The 24,272-nt window shown below is 34.2% G+C and overlaps 1 protein-coding gene across 13 annotated transcripts in view; it reads right to left on the bottom strand.

Moving 5' to 3' along the window:
- LOC147405926 (uncharacterized) overlaps positions 1–23,463 on the bottom strand; it is a 30,605-nt gene extending 7,142 nt beyond the window's left edge. Inside the window, exons 1-5 of one of the 13 annotated variants that reach the window (XR_015176182.1) lie at positions 23,009–23,462; positions 20,041–20,260; positions 15,888–16,119; positions 15,755–15,804; positions 14,949–15,097 (exon numbers count right to left, since the gene is read on the bottom strand). Coding sequence is in view for 2 of the 13 variants with exons in the window: in XM_086433822.1 (XP_086289948.1) it covers positions 619–654 (36 nt within the window). In the remaining 11 variants the exon portion in view is untranslated. The other 12 variants (XR_015176181.1, XR_015176180.1, XM_086433823.1 and 9 more) reach the window with 12 other exon arrangements.
- Between the last annotated feature and the right edge of the window lie 809 nt (positions 23,464–24,272).

Raw genomic sequence — 24,272 nt, 5'->3', positions numbered from 1 at the left:
CAAAAATGGAATAGTTAGATAAGAGATGCTATGCCAAAAACACTCATTTGGAAAGATAGAAATAAAGTTTGGCATTGGTCAAGAAACTTCAAACAAGGACCCTGAGCCAAATTAGGAAGCCAATTGGAATAATAAGATCAAAGAGATTAATCAAGTGATCAAATCATTTATGAGTTTTAGTTAAAGAACTGATAACACTTAATGAGACAACCTCAAATTTACGAAAACAGAATGGAGAGATTAGCACAACAGTTTGGTGTATTCTTACAAACCTAATCTCAATAGTCTCATTTTGTTTTACTTTCTGATCTTCATTTACCACTATAGGTAAACAATTAACCATACAGTTGTAATCCAAAAACAAAGAAAAAATCATAAAAGCAGGAAACGAACACCATAAAGACTTAAGTAGAAAAATTACACAGCCCTAAATCTAATCTGATTTTTAGCAAATATTTTTTTAAACTATCAAAAATTTGTCATTTTCTTCAAATAAAATTCTATTTACCAACTTTTTTCCAATAATAGTAGCCACCAACACACCATTGTTTATTCCTCTACAATTACAAAAGAGAATGAGAGGGAAACAAAAAGATAACCAACAATAATGACACTAACCTCTTTTAATAAAAGAAACATTAGCCACCAACACATCTCCAACCCTCTCTTGTTTATTAGACCCGGACCCACAAAAACTAATTATTCATCCAATCCACCCTATTTAGACTTGCAACCGAACAAAAGCATAAAGACAATCAAAAAGAAAACCATCCAACTTCAAGCTTTTAGACATCAAAATAGAGAACTTGATGTTACACCCCCCCACCACCCACCCACCCACCCACACACCACCCTTTTTTTCCTCCTATGCATATGTTTTAATAGAAAAACTATCCATTAGAATAACCTTAAGAACACCACCACCCTCAACACTTTGGGATAGACCAAATTAAGTTACGCCAAAGCAATTAGTTTAAGTGTAGCATAAGCATTATGCAACGAGGATCTAGATCCATGACATCATTCATTCTTTAAAAAACGATAAATGTGATCGCCTTGGTAGGTTGAATTGATTAACTACCTAGAAACCAATATATTACCAGAACTACCCAAGACCTTTTTTTTTTTTTTGGGGAGGGGGGGAAGGGGGCAAAAGGGCTTCAAAAACATATACGTATGTGGGCTGAGTTAAAAAAGAAAAGAGTAAGCCTGATTATATATATATAGGAGCTACTTCTACATAGAGAGACTCAATAGAAATTGGACCATTAGCTTTACCTTATCACAGGGAAGGGAAGAATATATGTTACTCTGTACTACTAACGTCATATATGTCGATGAAATGGAAGCATCATATGAATCTTCAAGCCACTTATCTAAGCTTACAAGCAAAACAAAATGTACCAAGGAATACTTTTCAATCATAGAGTCTGAAAATCTTCCCTCCCAAGTCCATACCAAAAGATAAATTAGCAGATAAATCAAAAATGAAAAATGCTAAACTAACTCAAAAAGAAAAAATCTATGCATATTATATGAAATCCATAAATCTGCCATTTTGATACCTAGAAGAAAAATCCATACATCTTGTAGGGTTAATATGGAAATCATCATTGTGAAATCCATGAATCTCTAAAGCTGAAAGATGTTGAAATTATGACGAAAATATGGGATAAAAACCTAAATCTTCTATCCAAATATGAAGATATCGGATAAAAAACCCTAATACAATCTATATAAAGAAAAAAAGGGATTACAGAGAGTACCTAGTCCGAAGTCGAGATGATTGCTGGCTTGTCGCGTGAGGTGATGTAGCAAGTAACTATGCCCTTGTGACCAATGTGATCGAGAGATGAGAGATCACTTCGAGATATTAATGACAGGTAGAGAGATCAAATAGAGTGGGAGATGAAATTTATCGAGGGAGGTAGATTGAGAGAGATCGATCGATCGATCAATAGAGGGGGATATAAGATCGATCGAGGGGTCAATCGAAAGAGTTTGTCAGAGAGAAATGGAGAGGTCAATCGAGAGAGACAGAGAGAGGTCGATCGGGCGAGGGACTAAGAGAAAGAGAAAAACTTCGATTCGTTCCAAAAAGAATCACACAGAAATTTGGAATTTTAAAATACAATTAAAACAATTTTAAAAGGTAAAACGGTTTAATGCCGTTTTAAATGTTTGTTCCTATTTCACAATTTTTTGTAGTGCTACATCCAACCTACCCTCCACATGTCGTTCTCAAAATTAATCTCTTAAAATCTTAAGATAAATTTCATTCCTAATTTCATATAATTAAAAATTTCAAAAATAAAATAAAATAAACAAAATATCATTTCCATTTATTTTTAGGATTGGACCCTTTTATCCTTAAAAATCATCCCCCAACTCTATATAAACCTCCTCTTCTCATAAATCCAAAAATACCCTTTCCTCCCTTAACACACTATCAACCTCTCAAGTCATCTCTCTCAAACTCTCATCCAAAAATACACTTTCAACCCCCCCTTTAACCTAAAATCTCTATTCACCTCAATTCTTTCTTCTATTCTTCAAAAATCTAAAACAAATACATCATCAACAAGAACACAAAGAATTCATGAGAGGAAGAAAAAATGAGGAATGATTTGAATATTCATCTCAAATAAAGTGAGTCCATATTTTGTTTAAATATTCGCCAATAATTAATCGATTCAATACTAAAAAAATATGTGGCATGAATAGAGAAATGATTTGATTCGAGTAGGTTCATTAGAATTTTGTGGGTTGGGGAATCCATCAAAATTCAAAATTTTCATGGGTTGTTCATCATTTTAAAATTTTCGATTTCTCATGGATTGGAAACCGAGTTCCAAAATTCATATATTTCATGAGTTGTTCATCAATTCAAAATTCAGATTTTTAATAAGCTAATGAATTAACTCATTGATTTTTAATAGCACGTAGCTCAATCAAATCAATGTTATTTTGTTAAAGTCATCTTATCAATATTTTGTGCACTTGGGGAGTCGAAATTAATTTTCTTTTTTCCCAAAACATAGACAATGAGTGAACTCGCTGATTTTTGTGCACGTGGCACTTGAAATAATTTTCTTATTCCTAAAAACTCAATCATCAAGTGAACTCATTGATTTTTGTGCACATGACATACAATAAAAAATGAACTTCAATTTCAAAAATGACATTTGAGTCAATTCACTGATTTTGTGCCTGTAGCACATAAAATCGAGTTTTATTTCATAAAACTACACTCAGATTGACTCATTGAGTTTTGAGCAAGTGGCACATATTATTGAATTTTGATTTCATAAATATGACATACGAGTCGACTCACTGATTTTTGTGCATGTGGCACATAAAATTGGATTTCATTTCCATAAAAATTGTCATTGAGATGCCCCATCAATTTTGTGCATTGAAAGTAATTTGTTAATCAATTTTTCGATATATGCTACGTGACTCTAGGGAAAATAATTAGATCACAGCCTTTTCCCCCTAAAATGATTTAAAAGGATAATTCTAATTTGAAAAATCATAGCCATATGATTCGATTTGCCAACTCGATATAAATGATGATGATTTAATTGGCCAACTCGATATAAAATGCTAATGATTAGACCTTTAACCCTACGACATTAGCTCGACCTTAGTCTTCTCTCATCAACCTTAGGACATCATGGATTATAATAGAGACCGATCACTTCGATTTGGCGGTTTCGGTGCCTAACACTTTCCAAAACCTGTAACTCGACTCTTTGCCCATGTCTTCGACTCGTGGACCGATCCGGATCCGTTTTGGAGTTATCCATGGTTCCTAGACCTAAACTACGTGGTAGCTCCATTTTTTCCAAATATCCCCCAATTATCCATAAGATATTTTTCATTCTATAGTGAAAAAGGTCGAAAAGGTCAAGGTGATTTCAGATCCATATAGATTTCCTCTTCTAAATCACCATTTATGAATGTAGTCTTGACATCCATTTAGTGAATCACTAATTTGTTAATGGAAGTTAAAGCTATCAAAACTCTAATTGAGGAAATTTTAGTTACTGGAGCAAAAGTGTCAAAAAAATCTATGTTTTTCTATTGTTTATAACCTTTAGATACTAACTTAGCTTTAAACTTATCAATTGACCTATTAGATTTTAACTTCTTTTTAAAGATCCACTTATAACTAATAGATTTGATTCCTGGAGGTAAATTCACTAATTCTCAAGTATGATTATACTTAATTGATTCTAACTCATTATTAATAGCTTCTTTTCAAAAAGATGCATCTAAAGAAGTAATAGCTTCAGTATAAGTTTGAGGGTCATTATCTTTAAGATAAGTATAAAAACCATCTTCAAAATTGGTTTCATTCCTCACCCTCTTACTTTTTCTAGATTCTATATCAAGATTAGTACTAGATTTTTATTTGGGTTCATTGATAGGTTCACAAGGTAGTTTTTTGAATTAGATCTCAAAGGAAAAATATGTTCAAAGAAATCTACATTCTTAGATTCTACAATGGTATTTGATTCCATAATGTTGTTCTCACTTCTAATCACTACAAATCTATATGTTGCAATATTTTAAGCAAAACCTATAAACATACATTCAAAGGTTTTGGGTCCTATTATTCTCTTCTTAGGTTTAGGTAATAAGACCTTAGCTAAACACCGTCACAATTTTAAAATTTATAATATGGTGCTTTACCCTTCCATAACTTATAAGGTATCTTAACTATTTTCTTAAAAATTATTCTATTTTGTAAATGACATACAGATAAGATAATTTCCCCTCACATATTTGTAGATGTCCTAAAACTAATCAACATAGCATTCATCATTTCTTTAAATGTCTTATTTTTCCAATCAATTACCTCATTAGATTCAAGTGAATAAGATGGAATTTTCTCATAAATTATACCTTGTTCTTTACAATAGTTATTAAGAGAAATGAAATAGTAATCTCCTCCTCTATCTGTCTTAAGTCTTTTAATCTTTCTATTAAGTTGGTTTTCTATTTCGACTTCATATTTAAGAAACACCTCACAAGCCTCACCTTTAGATCTTAGCAAATAAATTTTAGTATATCTAGAATAATCATCAATAAAAGTTATATAATATTTCTTTCCTCCCCTTGTTAAGTAACTCTTAAAATCTCTTATGTCACTATGAATTAATCCTAACAATTCAAACTCTAGTTCTACTGATATACACGACTTTTTAGTGGACTTAAATTCTACACAAATTTTGTATTTATCAAAACTAGAAACAAATAAATTAGGCAACAAACTAATTTCTTTCATTTTCTTAATATAAGAAAAATTCACATGTCCCAGTCTAGCATTCCATACATTAATAGAGTCAATCATATAGTAGAAGAAGTAGATGCATTTCCATTAATAACTTCAAGTACATTTAGGGCAAACAAACCTTGATTACAATACCCTTTACCAATAAACATTTCATTCTTACTCAATACAATTTTATCAAACTCAAAAATTGCCTTAACCCCAATCTTTTCAAGTAAGGAAACCGACACCAAATTGGAATGAATGCCCGTCACATAAAGTACATCACTAAAGGACAAGATCTTTCTAGAAGTTAACTTGAAAAGAATTTTCCCTCTCCCAACAACAGGTAAGGGCCTTGAATTGCCCATGAACACTTGTTCTTTGCCTTTTCTCACAGTAGTATAGGAGTTAAAAGCACTTATGTTTCTACAGATATGTTTGGTGGCCCTAGAGTCCACCACCCAGTCCTTAACACTTGCCACAAACTCTATGTGGTTCATGAAACTCACAGAGCCTTATATTTTAAACAATTTGAGTTGGTTTGTTCCATCAACCAACCAACCCAAATCACACAAGTAGTACGAACTTCTAAGAAAGTAATATTTTGTGCACTCTCACACAAGCAAGTTGATAACCAATGTTGTATAGGCCATTGTAAAGCTAAAAATGAAGAACTATTTATGGAGATACATGGAAAAAAAATAATGTCAAAGACTATCACAAAGTAGTAGATAGCCACGAAAGATATCAGCCAAGGACTTGCACAATAATTAGTAGAGTATAATCCGAACTTTATAATCAACGTCATGGATTCACATAGATAACATTAAATGTAAAATACATTCACGAAACCACATTCAAAATCCACCATTCCCATCTGGAGTACATGTCAGATGGATGAACCACCAATAAAATAACAGATTAAATGTGAACTAAAACAAGAAATTTGTAATTTCTAAAGAGAAAAATGAACCCCATAAGCTAAATGTGAAATATTGATTGTATCAGCTCTAAAACCCTTCTCACCTTAACCTCCAAAACCATCTCTGAATCTGGTCCTCGAAACCTCGACAACCACTTCACCAAAGTGCTCCTCCTCCATATAACTTGAAGTAAGTCTATCAGCAGAGCAACTATTCTACATCTCTTGGTCTCCGTCTTTTCTTCCCAATGTGTGGACTTCCAAAACCTTCAGAAGACCCGAGATAAAGCTTTCCATTCAATTCCATAGCCAGATCCATCATCACGCAATTAGATCACTTGAATAACCAAGATTTTGAGCACCAACTACCAATTCGTTTCACCCTACACAACCCAAACAACACTAACAAATTTACCAATGTGATTGATGATACAAATGCCTCTGTTGTTGTTGATGATTCTAGTACTAATCCTATAGCTCGGTCTATACAACTCTCAGATGAACAATTTCAAAATGGCACCTCCACATCTATTACATCTTCTTTCAATGATTCTTCCTCTCCTTGGATCAATAGCACAGGTTACACTAACATAGTTATTTTTGTCATATATCTCACAAGTCCTACCTTCAACACCTTATTACTAATGGCACCATGAGGTCTGTCATTGGTCGTAGTACCATTTCCGTTTCTAATAGTCCTTTTCTAGGTTCTGACTTGCATATCCTCAATTTTTAAACAAAATTTTCATTTGTAAGCAATCTAGACACTGAAATGTTGTGTAACCTTCTCTCTATCTTAATATTGGTCATGGAAAGACTATTATGGACAGAACATTATGTGAAAGAAAATCGGATAATGTGTCAACGACCTTCTCCTTCATTGTACAACCTACTACAATGACTTTCAATATGTATTGGATTATTCATACTTCAATTTAAACTCTTTTCCAAAGTTAGCTCTCTTAAGTTTTCAAGGTAAAGATAGAATTTCGGAACCTTTTACCATTTGCAGTATGTTGGATTATTTAGAAGGGAGGAATGCTACAACCTTGGAAAGTTAAGGGTATGTTAATGAGGCTATTATTAATGCAAAATATTACATGTTTTGGTCAAAATTGTTTCAATAATAAAAGGGAACATTCTTCAAGGAATTTGTTCTTAGATGGGACTACTTGATTTTGTGATGAAGGTGCGTGATGGGTTTCAAAGTGTATAATTTAAGCGTTGAGCGTGAATGTCTTTTGGGAAGGATCCTACTCACCTAGAAGTCCTCTCAACCTCCTTGGAGCTTACCTCTCCGCTGTATTATTTTTCTTCTTTTGAATGAATTGTTTTTACCATTAAAGAAAAATAGTTATGGACTCTCTAAATCCATAACACTTTTCAAGAGAGTTAATGTGGACACTCTCAGGCTTAGAAAGTGATATAGCTTAGACCACACAAATACAACACCCCCCACCCCAAGAAAAAAAAAGGGAATATACGGAAAATGAATTTAGATGTGTATCCAAATAGATAATTTTTTTTAACCATATTGAAAAAATTCAAGTTATATACACCTATAAGACATGCAAATATAAAAATTAATGATTTGTCTTGTTTGCTTCCAATTCGACGATCAAGCATCCAGTGACTTAATTAGACAATTGAACGCAATCTTAAGCCACGGAATATTTTATATTGTGTAATGTTGTATATCATGCTGTAGAAAGAATCAGATCAGCTGTAAATAGCTATATCCTGATTTTTTGGGATAGACTTTTAATTCAAATAAGCTGAAAATCAGATCCTATCCTTTGGGATATTATTCCAGATCTATTGGGATATTATTACAGATCTGATTCTGATTTTCCTAGTTGATTTTTTCCTTATTTGTTCCTAGTTCTTAGGGGCTGATTTATGGTCATCAGCCTATTTATTGTAAGGACTGTAACTGTGTTTTTACAATGGAATAAGAGGAATAAAATAATTCCAACAGTGCTGAAATTCTCTCCTAAGAAGCTCACATGGTATCAGAGCTTAAACTTGGTTGAGAGAAGCCATGTACAAATCGGCTCACTGGGGCTAGTGGCGGTAACAGTTCAGAGGTTACCTCTGAATCTAACCCCACAATAGCCCCCACTGCTTATTCCTATATGTCCTCTCTTCAAATCACCTCTCACAAATCAATGGACGAAATTATCTACAATGGTCACTCTCAGTTCAAATGGTAATTCGAGGAAGAGGAAGGTCTGGGTTCATCGACGGGACTGCTGCAAAACCAACCACTATTGATGCTTCTTTAAACGTGGGATGCCCAAAATTCCATGGTTATGGCTTGGCTAATCAACTCTATGGAGGACAAGATAGGTGAAAATTTTCTTAGTTATACCACATCAAAAGAAATGTGGGATGCTGTGCAAAGGCAATATTCCGACCTAGAAAATTCAGTCCAATTGTTCGAATTGAGATATATAGAGCCCTGATGTTAACCCAAGGTGAGATGGATGTCACTCAATATTACAATTCTCTCACAAAACTTTGGCAGGAGGTTGATCTCTTTGACAAGTTTCAATGGTGCACTACTTGCCGAGAACTCCATCAAAATTCTATCAATAAGGAGCGGATACATGATTTTCTTGCTGGTCTCAACAAGAACCTTGATGAAGTTCGGGGACGTCTTCTTGGTACTAAACCACTTCCTTCAATAGATGAAGCGTTTGCAGAAGTAAGAAGAGAGGAAAGGCGTAAACGTGTGATGATGGGAGAACCCAAACCCACACTTATTGACAATTCTGCCCTTGTTGCTAACAGAAACTCGGAGCCCTACCACTGAGATACCAACCGAAACCAGCGAAGAGGAAATCTCTGGTGTGGTCACTGCCAAAGGACCAACCATACTCGTGAAACTTGTTGGAAACTTCACGGCAGACCAGCAAACTTCAACTCCAAGTACCAAAGCAAACCTAGAGGCCTTCAAACTACTGCTGAAATGATCACAAAGCATGAAGATTCTGCTCCAAGTTTGTCCCTCACAAAGGAGCAACTGAACCAACTCATCAAACTGATTAATCTCCAAGGTTCCACTCCTCCGGCAACAAAGCCTACTCCTTCCTCTCTTACTCAGCCAACCAGTTCATACTTGGCCCAAAAAGGAACATTTGCAACTGCTTTGAGTGGCTGTACAAATGAAATAGACCCCTGGATCATAGATTCAGGAGCATCTGATCACATGACAGGATCCTCAAACTTGTTCACCACTTATGTACCTAGCCTAGGAAATATTAAAGTTAAGGTTGCTGATGGTTCTCTTTCAACTGTGGCTCATAGTGGAGATATAAACCTTTCTCCTAATTTTGTTTTGAAATCTGTACTACATGTCCCAAAGTTTTCTTACAACTTACTCTCAATTAGCAAGTTAACTAAAGACCAAGATTGTTATGCCAACTTCTCATAGTTTGAGTGTTTATTTTAGGACCGGAAATCTGGGAGGATGATTGGTAGTGCTAGGGAATTCAATGGGCTATATTTCTTCAAAAATGAAGGCTTCGAGAATAAACAAGCTCAAATGGCTGGTTGTGAGACTTTTCCCTTAACTCGTGAGCAAACAATAATGTTGTGGCATCGTAGATTAGGACACCCTAGCTTTCCTTATCTTAAAAAGTTGTTTCCCTCTTTGTTTAGAAATAAAGATGTGTTTGAATGTGAAATCTGTCAATTGTCAAAACATCAATGTTCTAATTTTCCATCAAAACCATATAAAGCATCTCAACCATTCACTCAAATCCATAGTGATATTTGGGGACCATCTCGCACACAACACATCACAGGAAATAGGTGGTTCATAACCTTCATTGATGATCATTCTAGGGTCTGTTGGGTTTACTTACTAAAAGAAAAATCTAATGCTGCCCAGATTTTTAAAATTTTTCATTCTATGGTCCAAAATCTGTACAACACCAACATAAAAATTCTTCATATTGATAATGGAAAAGAGTACTTTAATTCCATTCTTGGAGATTTTTTCTTAGAAAAAGGGATTATACACCAAAGCACATGTATTGACACTCCTCAACAAAACAGTATTGTTGAGAGAAAAAATCGCCATCTCCTAGAAGTAGATAGATCTCTAATGTTCACCTCAAATGTCCCAAAACAGTTCTGGGGGGATGTTGTCCTTATTGCCTGCTATCTCATTAATAGAATGCCCACTCGTGTCTTACAATTTAAGACCCCTCTTCAAGCTCTCACCACTCACTACCCCTCCTTTTCCAAGACCTACTCATCCATACCCCTAAAAATCTTTGGTTGTCAATCATTCGTTTAGGTTTATGATCGAGAACGTAGCAAATTAGATCCCAAAGCCGTTAAATGCTTGTTTTTAGGATACTCTGCTACTAAAAAAGGGTATAAGTGTTACTCTCCCAAAAAACGTAAATATTTTGTCTCCATGAATGTCACTTTTTTTGAAACTAAGCCATTCTACACCAAAAATTCCCTTCAGGGGGAGTACATGAGTAATGACGATAATTTTTGGGGTCTTCCACATATCCAAAATACTCACCAACCTGTCATATCCCCGGATCTACCCGACACACCACATATCCAAAACACTCACCAACATGTTTTATCCCCAGATCTACCAGACACACATCAGTATGACGTTTTTCAACCTGAGAATCAATCCGACCCTATTGAGTCATTGATGCCTAATAACAGAAATGAAGGGGAAGACTTAGAACCACAATTAGAGCTTCGTGTTTATTCTCGACACCCAAGAAGAATAGAACCCATTGAGAACACTCAGCTCAGTCATGATTCCAAACCAGATCAAGGTACACATATAAATACTCTTAATGATCTTGATGCTCCTATTGCTCTCAGAAAGGGTGTTAGATCTTGTACTCAGCATCCATTATACAACTTCGTGGCCTACAATCATTTATCTCCTCAGCTTCAAGCTTTTGTAGTCAACTTGTCAAAGGAAGAAGTACCTAGAACCATACAGGAGGCATTACAAGATTCTAAGTGGAAAAAGGCAGTCATGGAAGAGATTAGTGCCCTGGAAAAGAATGGGACATGGGAGTTGGTGGAGAAACCACGGGACAAGACATCTGTCGGGTGTAAGTGGATTTTTACTGTTAAGTATAACTCTGATGGGAACATTGAAAGATATAAAGCTAGATTGGTTGCAAAAGGTTTGACTCAGACATATGGTGTGGACTACTTGAAAACCTTTGCACCTATGGCAAAAATGAATACAGTTAAGAGTCCTTTTATCCTTAGTAACAAATCTTGATTGGAAACTACACCCACTTGATGTAAAGAATGCATTTCTTAGTGGCGACTTAGAAGAAAAAGTGTATATGGATCTTCCACCAGGTTTTGATGATGAAAGTAAGAAAGGTAAAATCTGCCGACTTCGAAAATCTCTCTATGGCTTAAAACAATCTCCCAGAGCCTGGTTTGAAAGGTTTACCAAGGTTATTCGACAACAAGGGTATAGTCAAGCTCATGCTGATCATACACTGTTTTACTTTCTTAAGGAAGGAAGAAGCACCATCTTGATTGTCTACGTTGATGATATTATTCTAACTGGTGATGACCTTGTGGAGATTGAGAGATTGAGAGACTGAAAGATGTTTTGGCCACAGAATTTGAGGTTAGAGATTTGGGACATTTGAGATACTTTCTTGGCATGGAGGTTGCTAGGAGTAAGAAAGGCATTGCTATTTCTCAAAGGAAATATGTTATTGACCTACTCAAGGAAACTGGAATGCTAGGGTGCAAACCAGTCCCTACGCCAATCGACTCTACTACGAAGCCGGGTCTTGAACCAAGCAATGATCCTGTGGACAAGGGAATGTACCAACGCCTGGTTGGAAGACTTATTTACCTCTCTCACACACACCCTGATATTGCTTTCACTGTGAATGTAGTTAGTCAGTTTATGCATGCTCCCGGCAAAGAACACCTTGAGGCTGTGTATCGCATCCTTCATTATCTAAAAGGTACACCAGGAAAATGTTTATTCTTTGAAAAGAATCAAAACAGAAGTGTTGAAGCTTATACAGATGTTGATTGGGCTGGATCCAAGATCGACTTGAGGTCAACTTCTAGTTATTGCATTTTTGTATGGGGTAACTTGGTAACAAGGAGGAGTAAAAAGCAGTCAGTTGTGTCTAAAAGTAGTGCTGAAGCGGAACTTAGAGCTATTGCTCAAGGAGTTTGCGAACTTTTATGGCTAAAGATGTTGTTGAAGGAACTAAGAAGGGAGTTTAATCAGCCTATGAAACTGTTTTCAGACAATAAGGGAGCCATAAGCATGACGCTTAATCCAGTCTACCATGATCGAACGAAGCATGTTGAGGTGGACCGGCACTTTATTAAAGAAAAGATTGACGACGGAACTTTGTGTCTGGTTTATCTCCCTACAACTGATCAGATTGCGGATGTTCTCACCAAAGGGCTTCCAAGGGTATCATTCGAAAATTTTGTAAGCAAGTTTGGACTGTTTGATGTTTTTTTCAGTCCAAACTTGAGGGAGAGTGTAGAAAGAATCAGATCAACTGTAAATAGCTATATCCTGATTTTTTGGGATAGACTTTTAATTCAAATAAGCTGAAAATCAGATCCTATCCTTTGGGATATTATTCTAGATCTGTTGGGATATTATTACAGATCTGATTCTGATTTTCCTAGTTGATTTTTTCCTTATTTGTTCCTAGTTCTTAAGGGTTGATTTATGGTCATCAGCCTATTTATTCTAAGGGTTGTAACTATGTTTTTTACAATGGAATAAGAGGAATAAAATAATTCCAGGAGTGTTGAAATTCTCTCCTAAGAAGCTCACACATGATTATCAAGCCATCATTAGCAGACAGAAAACATGCAAGGATTTATAAAAAAGTAAAACATGTGAAGTCCTTTTCACCATCTATATCCAGCATGACTTGAACTCTCTTTGCTACATGAAATTTATCATGTAGGAAAGAAGAAAATATTAGTTTTCCTAACCAAACAATTTATATGGTAACTAAGATGTACAAAAAATAAACAAATAATTCATTGAATAGGCATAATGCTATCTTTTCTTCCATATTTATATTAAGGGTCTGTTAGATTGTGCATGAAAATTTATTTTCCATGAAAATATGGTGTGGAAATTGGATTTCTAGAGAGAAAGAATTTATCTTTGTTTCATTGCACATTTGGAAAATGCATTGATTTTCCAATCCATTGTTTGATTGCAAATTGGAAAATGACAAGATTTTCCAATTTCATTGTATAAAAGTCTATTTGTCAACTTCAAAAAAGAAAAAAGAAAAACATGTGAAATACAGTCCAAAAAATACAATATATAACCTTGATGTGGCAAAGGACTTGCAAACACGATTGAATTAATTACATCATGATTAATACAAAATAAGTAAACTAAAAATTACGTAAAACATCCCCCAAAAAAGCAACATATAACCATGAAAATCATTATTGATTTTCTTAACTATAGCAAATATATCTGCTAAAAGAATATAACATCTAATACTTTAAATGCTATCTGACTTTCCTAAGCTCCTAAACAACTAATCCCCCTTCACGTCATTCGGTAAGCTAAGGAATATGCGTGCGAGTCAAGATCCCATTATGGTGTCCCAAATGACGTAGCGGAAGCGTGTGAATCAATAGATTCGATAGATCGTATTCAATGGAACACTCAAAATCAATTTGAATCAATAGATTCAATTGATAATAAGCAATAGCTTGAAAGAAAATAAAAGATAAAACTAAAAATAAAAAAAAAATTTAAAAGAGAAAGGATAATTGAATTGATTCTTAATTTTCGGATTTTGAGCTCCTTATATAGATAATCCCATCATAACAACTTTTAATCCTACTAAAATACTAAAAATTAATATTCCTAACCTATCTATAACATAATACTAACTTTCTAATCCTATTAGAACTCAAATTGGAGACTTCTAAGTACTTCTAATTATAGTCTAAATAATAAAAACGAATTTAAAACAAATTATAAACTAACAAGGAATTGTACTCCTAACATAACTATGAAATAAAAATCCTATTACAAGTAGAAATAGAAATCCTACTAGAAGTAGAAATAAAAATAGAAATACTAGTAAAGCTCTAACTAGGATTGTAGATGTCCTACATCACCGAAACAATAGATAAAAACGGTGTCTACGTGGCACAATTTGATTAGGATATAAATACATTGGGTTGTATGAACGGCTTGATTAGGAATCCGAGGTGTTTTAAACACCAACTAAAATGTGCCACATAGACACCTATCATATTTTATAGGAACAAGACACCATATTGGTTCTTGAGTCTATGAATGATGCTTCTTACTGCTCACCCAACTAGTTAATCACCTCTAATATAATCTCTCGAGAGATATCAAGAACTTCAATGAGTTCTTTTTGCAATCTAACGATGTTAGGTCTCTTCATTGTTATTGTTATGCACACAACTGCAGAGGTTAGTATGGGCATTGTTGCATCACTAGAATATTCAAATTGACGATTTCACTTTCCCTTAGAAAATGAATTTTCATGAGGAGCAACTGATGAAGATCTTGTTTGATGTGCAGGTATAGTACTTGTCCAATTGTTTCAAGCACCTTGTCGTGTATTTCATAAAGGCCTAACACAAAGGAAAATTTTCAAAACACACATCTAATTCATACGTATAATTAAAAGTAGACAAATTTCAAAAGAATTACATCATCGTATGTTGAGTTCTTACCTATCTCTTCAATTGATGACATCTCTTGTTTAGTTTCTAATCTAATTGTGGATTGTTACCCATTTGCCTGATCATTACCAACAAGAATGATAAGATCATAATAAAATAGGATGCACTTGTTACAGTAATCTTTTCTTGTTTTGGTGTTCCTAATAAAAAAAGACAAAGAAATAATCAAGAATTAGTAACAAAAAAACTGAACATCTTTGCAATGCAAAACTCCTTTTGTACATAAACACATGCAAGTCTAACGTACGAATATCCCATGATGCTACATATGCATAGAGAAAAAAATTTATCTTAAAGTTTAACATTTTAAGAACATGCCTCAATATACTCCTTCCATGCCGCATTATCTACAATCACAAAGTATTCTTATCCCATCCAAAACCGCTTTGTTAAATCACCTCCCTTGCATGGAGATGTCTTTTTGGAATAATATTGTAGACTGTTGCAAGAACTTAAAAGACAAATTAAATGATTTAAAAATATAAAATAAGTATATTATGTATGTTAAAATTGGAATTCAGTGACTTACATTTGTAAATCAATATTTTAATTTATATTTTATAAGAAATTAGTATTTTATTATGTGTGATGACAAATAGACATTTGAAATAAGTAAACAGAGCATAGTGATTGAAAGAGCAAAATAGACATTACCAGTTTTCAACAGTATATACCAAATAAGATTATATGAATTTAGTGCTTAAGTTGATGAATCCAACACTATTCAGGAAAAAAAGGAAATAGAATTGGAAAACACCCCTTTCTTTCTACTTCCTAGAACCCTTAGAATCAATTACCTTCTTTTACACCTTCCTCTATGCTTTCCATGTTTTATCTATTTTACACCCTACGAAGTTGGAACAACAATGTCAATTTGGATACCAAAACGCAACGTGATTATTGATTGAGCCCAAAAGGATGGATCCGCACCTGAACCATCGGCTTTGCATTCATGACCCAATTGAACATTTGCCAAATTGGTTGGACCTCAGTTTAATTTGGTATTAGCATTGTGCAAGAAGTGGGGGCCAAAAAATGGTTCAGCAGACATGAATTGATGGGTGGTAGACCACATGTACGATACGATGCTGGCGTTCTTTTAGGATGATGGCCTCAGCTCCACAAGAAAAATCTCTCAATCTATTTTGTATTTTTAGTCTTCCTACTTCAAGTGATAAATAAATGATTGTTGATAGATTATATATGAAAGAAAACCAAGAGTCAATGATGTAGTAGATGTTCCATTGCTTTGATTCTCAGCTATGAGCCAACACAACTGAAATAATTGCAAATGGTGACGTTAAATGTTAGTTATGCTCATTCCTATGTAAACTATATTGTTTTACCTACTCGTAGAGTGATATGATAACCATTTCCACATCCAATATTGTTGTATATTGTAGTATAATGACTTATTTATCCTGTTGAATACATGGGGAACTAGAACTTTAGAATATATGAGTTCAAAAAAATAGTTAATGGAATAGAACCCACATAGGTTTTTGGTATACTTCTTTTAGAGAAAGAGCCCATCCTTAGTTAATGCCCTTAATTGTTCTACAAACCATGTTGATGAGAATATTTTGGACAACAAGGAGGTTCATTTCTAGAATAGCCTCTTTTTTAAGAAATGGGATGCTCTAATTAACCCATGGTATCAATTGTTAGTGAAAATATTTTGGACAGCAAGGTGGTTTCATAATTATGTAATCACTACATTGGTGTTAACAGTCATGTAATTAATACATTGAAATATTGTTAGAATGATGTGGTAGGTTGCTAAATTTGTTCTTATTCAAGCATCTATTATTGTGGTTTCAAGAGATGGATAGGGTGGATGGAAAGCGAAAGGGAATATGTGAAAGTGAGCAGCAAACCATGGACAAGCACCTCTTAGTGTGATAGTGGTCTCTCTCCCAGTCTCATACTCAAACAATAATAAACTCATCTTCCCCTACCTTATGGTTGCCAAACATTCAATTACACAGCCATATTGAATCATTAGGTATGTTGTTTGTGCCTTATTTAGATATTTTGTTGATGCGATTAAGTGTAAATACGAAATCCTATGGTTGGGATAAGATATGTATCCCAAGAATACATCATAGATCTCTAAAGATGGTTGTCTTTAGGTTAGTTGAATGGAGGAGAGGTCACATTTGATGTACGAAAGGGGGAGGGAGGAGAAGAGGGTGTGGTAGTGGTGGTGGCCATTATGTGTCAGGGTGTATAGAGAGAACAAAATTGGGGTTGAGAAGGTACTTGTAGTGTAGAATGCAATGGCGAGTGATAAAGGAAGGAGAAGGGGGGAGAAGAAATGAGCTTTTGATTTTAATGGTATTCAAGAAGTAATGACTTCAAAAATCTTGAACTTGTACTTGCCATGGTGCTTGGATGGTACGAAATTGTACACTATAAGATAATCAAACAACAAAACGAGCATTAACTTTAATCACTTCGATATTCTGTCTCATGTTTGCACCTGTAGTGCCTCAAAAATAGTAGTAGGCGTTGGTCGGTTTGCTCAATATTCATGGTATTTTGTGGTGCTAAAACTTGGTTCAATAGTTCTGATTGTGTTGGCATCTCAGCTATTGATCTTTACTTTTGCTTCACCAACATTTAAATTTCCATTATCAACAATCAGTCTATATATTTGCTATAGCTTATGGTTGAAATCATAATGAAAACAATCATAACCATGTTTTTAAAGATTATCACACGTTTAAGGTACTAAGGAGAATATGTAAATATCAATTTTTAGTGAAATATTTTAGACCTATTTTAGGCCAAGCAATGAAATATTTAGAATTATTATTATTGTTATTAGTCCTTTTGATCATGGAGATGAATGATATGCAAATACAGCCAAAAGATCGATTGAACTTTTTCTGTGCAATGAGTGGCATTAGTGGAGCATGAAATGATGAAAAACAAATATTTTATGAAACTATCTTGTTTCAAAGCATTAAAAATAAGATGAATATATAATATGGCAAAATTAGTAATTATGCATGGATTTAACAAGTTTCTAACCTCCCAACTAATGAATCTCGCTAGTTTGTATAATTCTCTTTTTTGTTTTTTGCAAGACAATAAATGATATTCTATAAAAGTAGCTATTTTCATATATATATATATATATCCGTTCCCCCTGTATAAGAGCAATGCTCTCTCTATCATGCTTTTAAGAATTTTTTTTAATCAGTCATGTATTTTAGATGATTAAAAGGGACACAATAAAAAACTAATATCTAATCCTCTGTTCTACCACCACTACTGCCATCACCTTACACACCCAACAGACAGAGAAGTGGGGTAATAGCTTCCACCTTACCTTTCAGAAGAACCAAACCTCATACTGTTAATAGAATTAAGACTGAAAGAAAGACCAAACATTTAACAGGGTACAATGTATCTTAAAGGAATCTAAGAAAGAAGTTTTGGTCATGGGAACATTATACTATTTACAAAATTTAGTCAGTTATGCACTTTCATTCTTCATATTGAACTTAGTTTTTTGTTTTCCACTTTATGAGCAACTATACACATTATAAGCCTTTAAATCACTTTTTCCATGTTTTAAGGAAAAATTTCCAATAGACAGAACTCGAAGTTACTGATAAAGTAATCACTTACGTGTTGAATGGATCACATGCAACACAATTAGCACATTAAAGCTACCTTTGCACTCTACAGTTCTGATTTTTGTATGATTTTGCAGGTTGGCATACAACACAAACCAGCTGATATGAACATAGAGACGCCACTTCTATTCGCATTTTAATTCAAATGGATCCCACCTAAGCAGGCAGATGACATCCAATTAGCACATTAAAGCTACCTTTGCACTCTACAGTTCTTCTTATTTATTTTTCTATAGAACATGAGCATTTTTCAGGATTTAATTTCATTTGATGGCAACCAATATTCTCTTACATTGCAGTTGATTGTCTTATTATATGGAGTTATTGTTGTTGTTGTTGCTGTGGAGTCGGCACCTTTCTGCAGATTTCTATTTCAAACTTTTTGGATTCCATTGTAATCAGAATACCATGGAACAGGGCTTAATCTTAGGAACTGTTGTGCTTGCAGTGTAACTATATTCCATTGTTACATTTGACTATATTCCATTGTAATCAGAGCATCATAACATGGTGTATCTTTACATATGACTATATTACATCATTGAAATCGGAACCTAGTACCTTTTTCAAAGATCTTAGGAATTGACTTGAAGTCAGTTTAGTCAAGGCAAGCACCTCAAGTCAGGGCGGACCAAAGGCGCCTTAATACATGTGAGGCAAGGCAGTTTAAGTGAAATGCACCAAGGAGCACGGCTTGACTACGCCTCAGTCAAGATGCAAGGTGCACCAAGTCCAGGCATGCAACTCACTAAAAATGAATTAATTTATTTAATTAATATGTTAATTTCAGGTTTGATTGTATACTTTTTACATACAAAATAAAATTTATTTGGAAAATTTAAATTTTTACCATTAAAAATATTGAATTTTACATTTGGTGATTTTTACTCAGCCCAAGCCCGTTAGGACTTAGTTGACCAAGGTTGAGCCCACCTTTTAGGGCCTGATTAGTGCTCAACCAAGCTTGACCAGAGCTCACCCATTGATAACCATAGTTGTTGTTTTGTCGTAGCAGCAACAACACATGTTGTTTGCCTACTTTTACTTCCTTTTCTTCCCTTCTTTTTAGTCTCCTTATTCATATCTACTTTTTCTTTTACTATTGATTGTTCTTCTTCTTGAAGTGTTAAATACTTTAAATTTTTTGTAAAAACCATAGTTATACATGTTATAGTTGTAAAATATCTAGAACCAACCTTTCACTATTTAATTTTTTAATTCTATTATGTCTTACGTTACTCAAGTATGCGCCTCGCCGTGCGCCTTTTGACCTTAACTACATTGCTTGGAGTTTCCAAAAATGATCAAGACGTGATGTTACTAAAATGACAAAAATTATAGAATCATTCTGTTAATTTTCACATAGTGGTTAATGTCTTAATAAAAAAGAACACTGGTTTATGTGATTACAACATGTGGTTAGACAAGATACATACTATGCATTAGGATAAAGCTTCTTGACGACTTCTGCTCCTGCGGGGAGCTAGCAAACGTTTGGATAGGTTTTTACTCTTGCGGGGAGAGGTTTTTTGCTCTTTGTTGAGAAGCTCCAAGAACCTGCTCTTCCGTGGAGAGGTTTTTTACTCTTGCGGGGAGAGATTGAGCTTTTGCTCTTGCGCGGAGAGGTGTATCCACACAGGGCCATAGTGGACAAGTCTATTTTGATTAGAAATAGAGCAAATTAAAGACAATGTCAGAATAAGACCAAAACCTACTTCAATTCAATACTCAATGAGTACAACCTTTAGCTTACATAATAGGAAACAAAATTTTAGCGTGTCATATGAAACAAAAGCATTTGGGTTAAAGATAGAGAGACGACAATGTGTTAATTCAATTATCCAAATACATTCTCAGCATAATCTAGGATCTAACCCATGGACCTTATGGTTGCGTGAAGTTGTCAACCAATTTTATTCATTTTCCTCTTCTACCCTTCTTTTCAATAATATCTCTCCAACTGTATTATCTTTTCTCTCCTCCCCTTTTCCAACAATACCCCTCCAACTTTATTCATTTTATCATTTTCCAATAATGCCCCTACAACTTTATTGTCTTTCCTCTTTTATTCCTTAACCCCAAAGAGGACGACTATGTCTTAGGCACGGATATATATATATATATATATATATATATATATGACAAATACTAACGTCCAAGACATCATGGAGATGTTAGCATTCTCCACCCCATTTACTTTCATAATACCTTTACCCAGTTTGTCTTTTAGTGAAAGAGACAATTGGTAACTTGGTCTTTTACATGATAAAAGATTGTTTACATAATAAATGTTTTTAGCATTTACTGCAAACAAGGCATTTAAATCCAAAGACTAAAATTCCATTAGCATTTATTATGTAAAAGAAAACATACCCTTATCTTTTTCACTAAAAGACAAAATAGGCAAGGGTATTATTGGAAAATGAATGTGGTGGAGAACACTAACGTCCCCATGAGGTCTTGGACGTTACCATTCCCTTATATATATTACAAAATGAAGAACCATATTGTAAGAACACTAGAGATATGTTAGTAAAATCTTTGGGTTATGATATCAGAGACCTGTGTTCAAATCCCGCCAGCACCAAATTACTAAACCCGTTAAAAATAGGTTTATCAATAAATAAAAAATCAACACCAGTTAGTCCAAGCATGGTGGGAAATCAATAAAATGGGTTTTCCTAAACATCAACAAAATGAACAATCGTAGACTGCAAAGAAGATGAACATTTAAAGAATCCATAAAAGTATTGAAGAAGATGAACAATGTTGGTGTGTTTGGATCAGAGACACTTCACGAGTGACATGTTCTCACGACATCGCTGTTTGCTGAGATGGCATCTTATGATTGAGCGATGCGGAGCCACGATACAACAAATGGGTCTGAGACACATTACTTATGATGTTTTTTCCACGAAATCATCATTTGTTGACATGGCACCTTATTATTAAATGACATGGAGCTACAAGACAATGACTAGGTGACATGAAGGTGCCCCAAATAGAAACCCTAAAAGGAGATGCACGAGTACGTGGAACAAAGAGCGTCATGTGTTCAAGCACATGGGAGACATAATAGCCAGGTGGCATTGCACCATTACGTAAGAAAGGAATTGGGTGAGTGACTATATAGTATGTGTACCAAGAGCTGTATTGTTGAGCGTAATGGCCAGCATGGCCATCTCTCGAAAGGACACCTTGAAGAGAGGATTTTTTCCTAGCATTACCCCTAGTTCACACCTTATCCATCTATCACAAAAAAAATAGGGATTTATAATTCTTGAGAATGAAACGGACTCCAATATACCCTAAACTTGGCCAAACGACTTCGACGAGGGTATTTAAGAAGACAACGAAGCAATTCGACGTAGGATGTGTCGTCGACAGAAATCCTAGAGGATGGAATTGTGTTTTTAGAAATCTGAAGGGAAAATTTGGACAAATGGTAAAACAATACTAAAAGGGTATTTTTGGTACGAAAATATTGTTCATTTCAAAATTTATCATTTTGGTAAAATAAGTTATTTTCGACAACAGTAGTTTACCGTTTTCAAAAATAGTGTACCGTTTTATAAAAAAATTCAATGTTGTTGTTCCATTTTGGTAATTTGCTCTAAATAAAATACAAAAATCTCAGCATAAATACCATTTAAAAATATAAACCCTCTACGATACAAAAACACTTAATTTTTTTGGCTAAGAGAGATCACAACATGAACAAAGGAGAGAAACAAACAATTCACCATGCCATGTGTGATGGGTGCATTATGTTAACTTCACCTTAAGCTTGTAGTCATGATTGGACAGTAATTGGTGAACTACATTAAGCAACACTAAATAGATTTAGATTTTTTGCTCTACCACAGTGTTAGAGCCAAATTGTTTCAAGTGTATTTTATTGGAAAGTTGCAATAAATAGTCACCGTTTCCATGGTAGAATAAATTATTTTATCCAACTCCATAATCCTCAAACCAATATCTTATAGCCAATATTATAACAAATAGGTCTACACGTGAAAATGTAGGTTGTACAATTATCAACTGATACATCCAATTACATACTCTTAATAAAATGCTTTTCTTTCTCATAAATTAGGATATTCTGTAAAATTTTAATCCTTTTATGAGAGGTTATACAGCATACTAAGTGAAAATGTGATAATGACAACCACTTCTCAATTAAAGATGATCTAAATGCAAGATTCCATAGTTAATATAATCTTATCCCTAATTCTCATCTTCATCTTTTTCCATTTCATGAGAGTACACAGATACATATAAAACAGTACAAAATTAATAACAACAATTCAATCAAAATAGGGAGTTTTGTCTAAAATAAAAGAGTTAAATAAATTAACAATTATTTAAAAAAATATATATGATTAATTAAAATTTTAAATTTACCTTCAAAATGTAGTCGTCCACCCATTTTAATAAATTTCCCAAACCACCCATCCCGAATTAAACTATAATCATAAACTTATGATGAACAACCATTCCTTGATCAGACTTTCAATCGCCACCCTAAGACTGGAACGATAGTATGCTGGAACGATTTTCTATTCAATTTTATACACTAGTGAAAAGGAAAGTAACAGCACCGATTTGTTTCAAAAGAAGTGCCCTAATAACTCTGCGGCTATGCTCCGTGTCTCCATATTTCCTTCGGTGCGAAGCGAATCTTGATCTAATACATCCTCCTCTACCAAAGTTTTGGTGATTCAACTATCCAATCAGTTGGTTTTCTTTTTAGTGCTTGAAAATTGATCAAGACGATCATCATTTGGGAAAGGCCCCTTTTATAGGACACGTGGGATATTTTACCCCTGAAGACTGAAGTGAATCCTTGCACACGAGCATGAAAAGCAATTCGCAACACTGATCTTTATTCTGGTCCTGAAGGGAATATTAATAAGGAAAAATTACTTAATCAACCTTGACTGAGGAATTTATTTCTAAACACACCCTAGTTTTGCTCAATAACTTGATTGTTTATGTAGTAAAAAAAATTCTTTCTTAAAACCCCCTCACCCACTTTCAATTGGTGAGATCCATGATTCAAATTGTCAAGATCGACAATTCAAATCCTTGAGATCAACCTTTTCAATCGTTGAGATCAATGAATATAAAACATCAATCATTGATATCAAGATTTCAAATTGTTGAGTTCTGGACATTTGATCATGAATCACTAAGATCAATGATTCTAATTGTCAATATTGACAGTATGAATGATTGATTTTCAATGATTTGAATTAACAATCTCGACAATTTGAGTTTGACATTTATCGAGATAAGGATAGGGTCTGCTCAAGCATAAGGGAGGTTAGGTCGTTGCCTCTAAGGCCCCTCTCTACATAAGGCTCCAAAAAATTAAAAAAATCTTTAGAAATCCTATTGCAGATAATGCCCAAAAAATTCTTAATGAATCATGTTCTGGATAAAGTTCAAAATATAAAAATAGGAAAAAAAAATCTTTATAAGTCCAGTCCAAATAAGGTCCCAAAAATAAAAATAAAGTATTTTAAATCCCTTTAAAATGTCCATATGTCTTATGTTTTTTAATCTTTCTATTGAGTTGGTTTTCTACTTCAACTTTGTATTTAAGAAACATCTCACAAGCCTCACCTTTAGATCTTAGTAAATAAATTTTAGTATATCTAGAATA

This window comes from Akebia trifoliata, chromosome 3 (assembly GCF_017979445.1).
Source record: "Akebia trifoliata isolate Shusen 1 chromosome 3, ASM1797944v1, whole genome shotgun sequence".
NCBI lineage: Eukaryota > Viridiplantae > Streptophyta > Magnoliopsida > Ranunculales > Lardizabalaceae > Akebia > Akebia trifoliata.
Note: the sequence above shows the minus strand (reverse complement) of the source record. Positions and strands in the feature narration are given on the sequence as shown.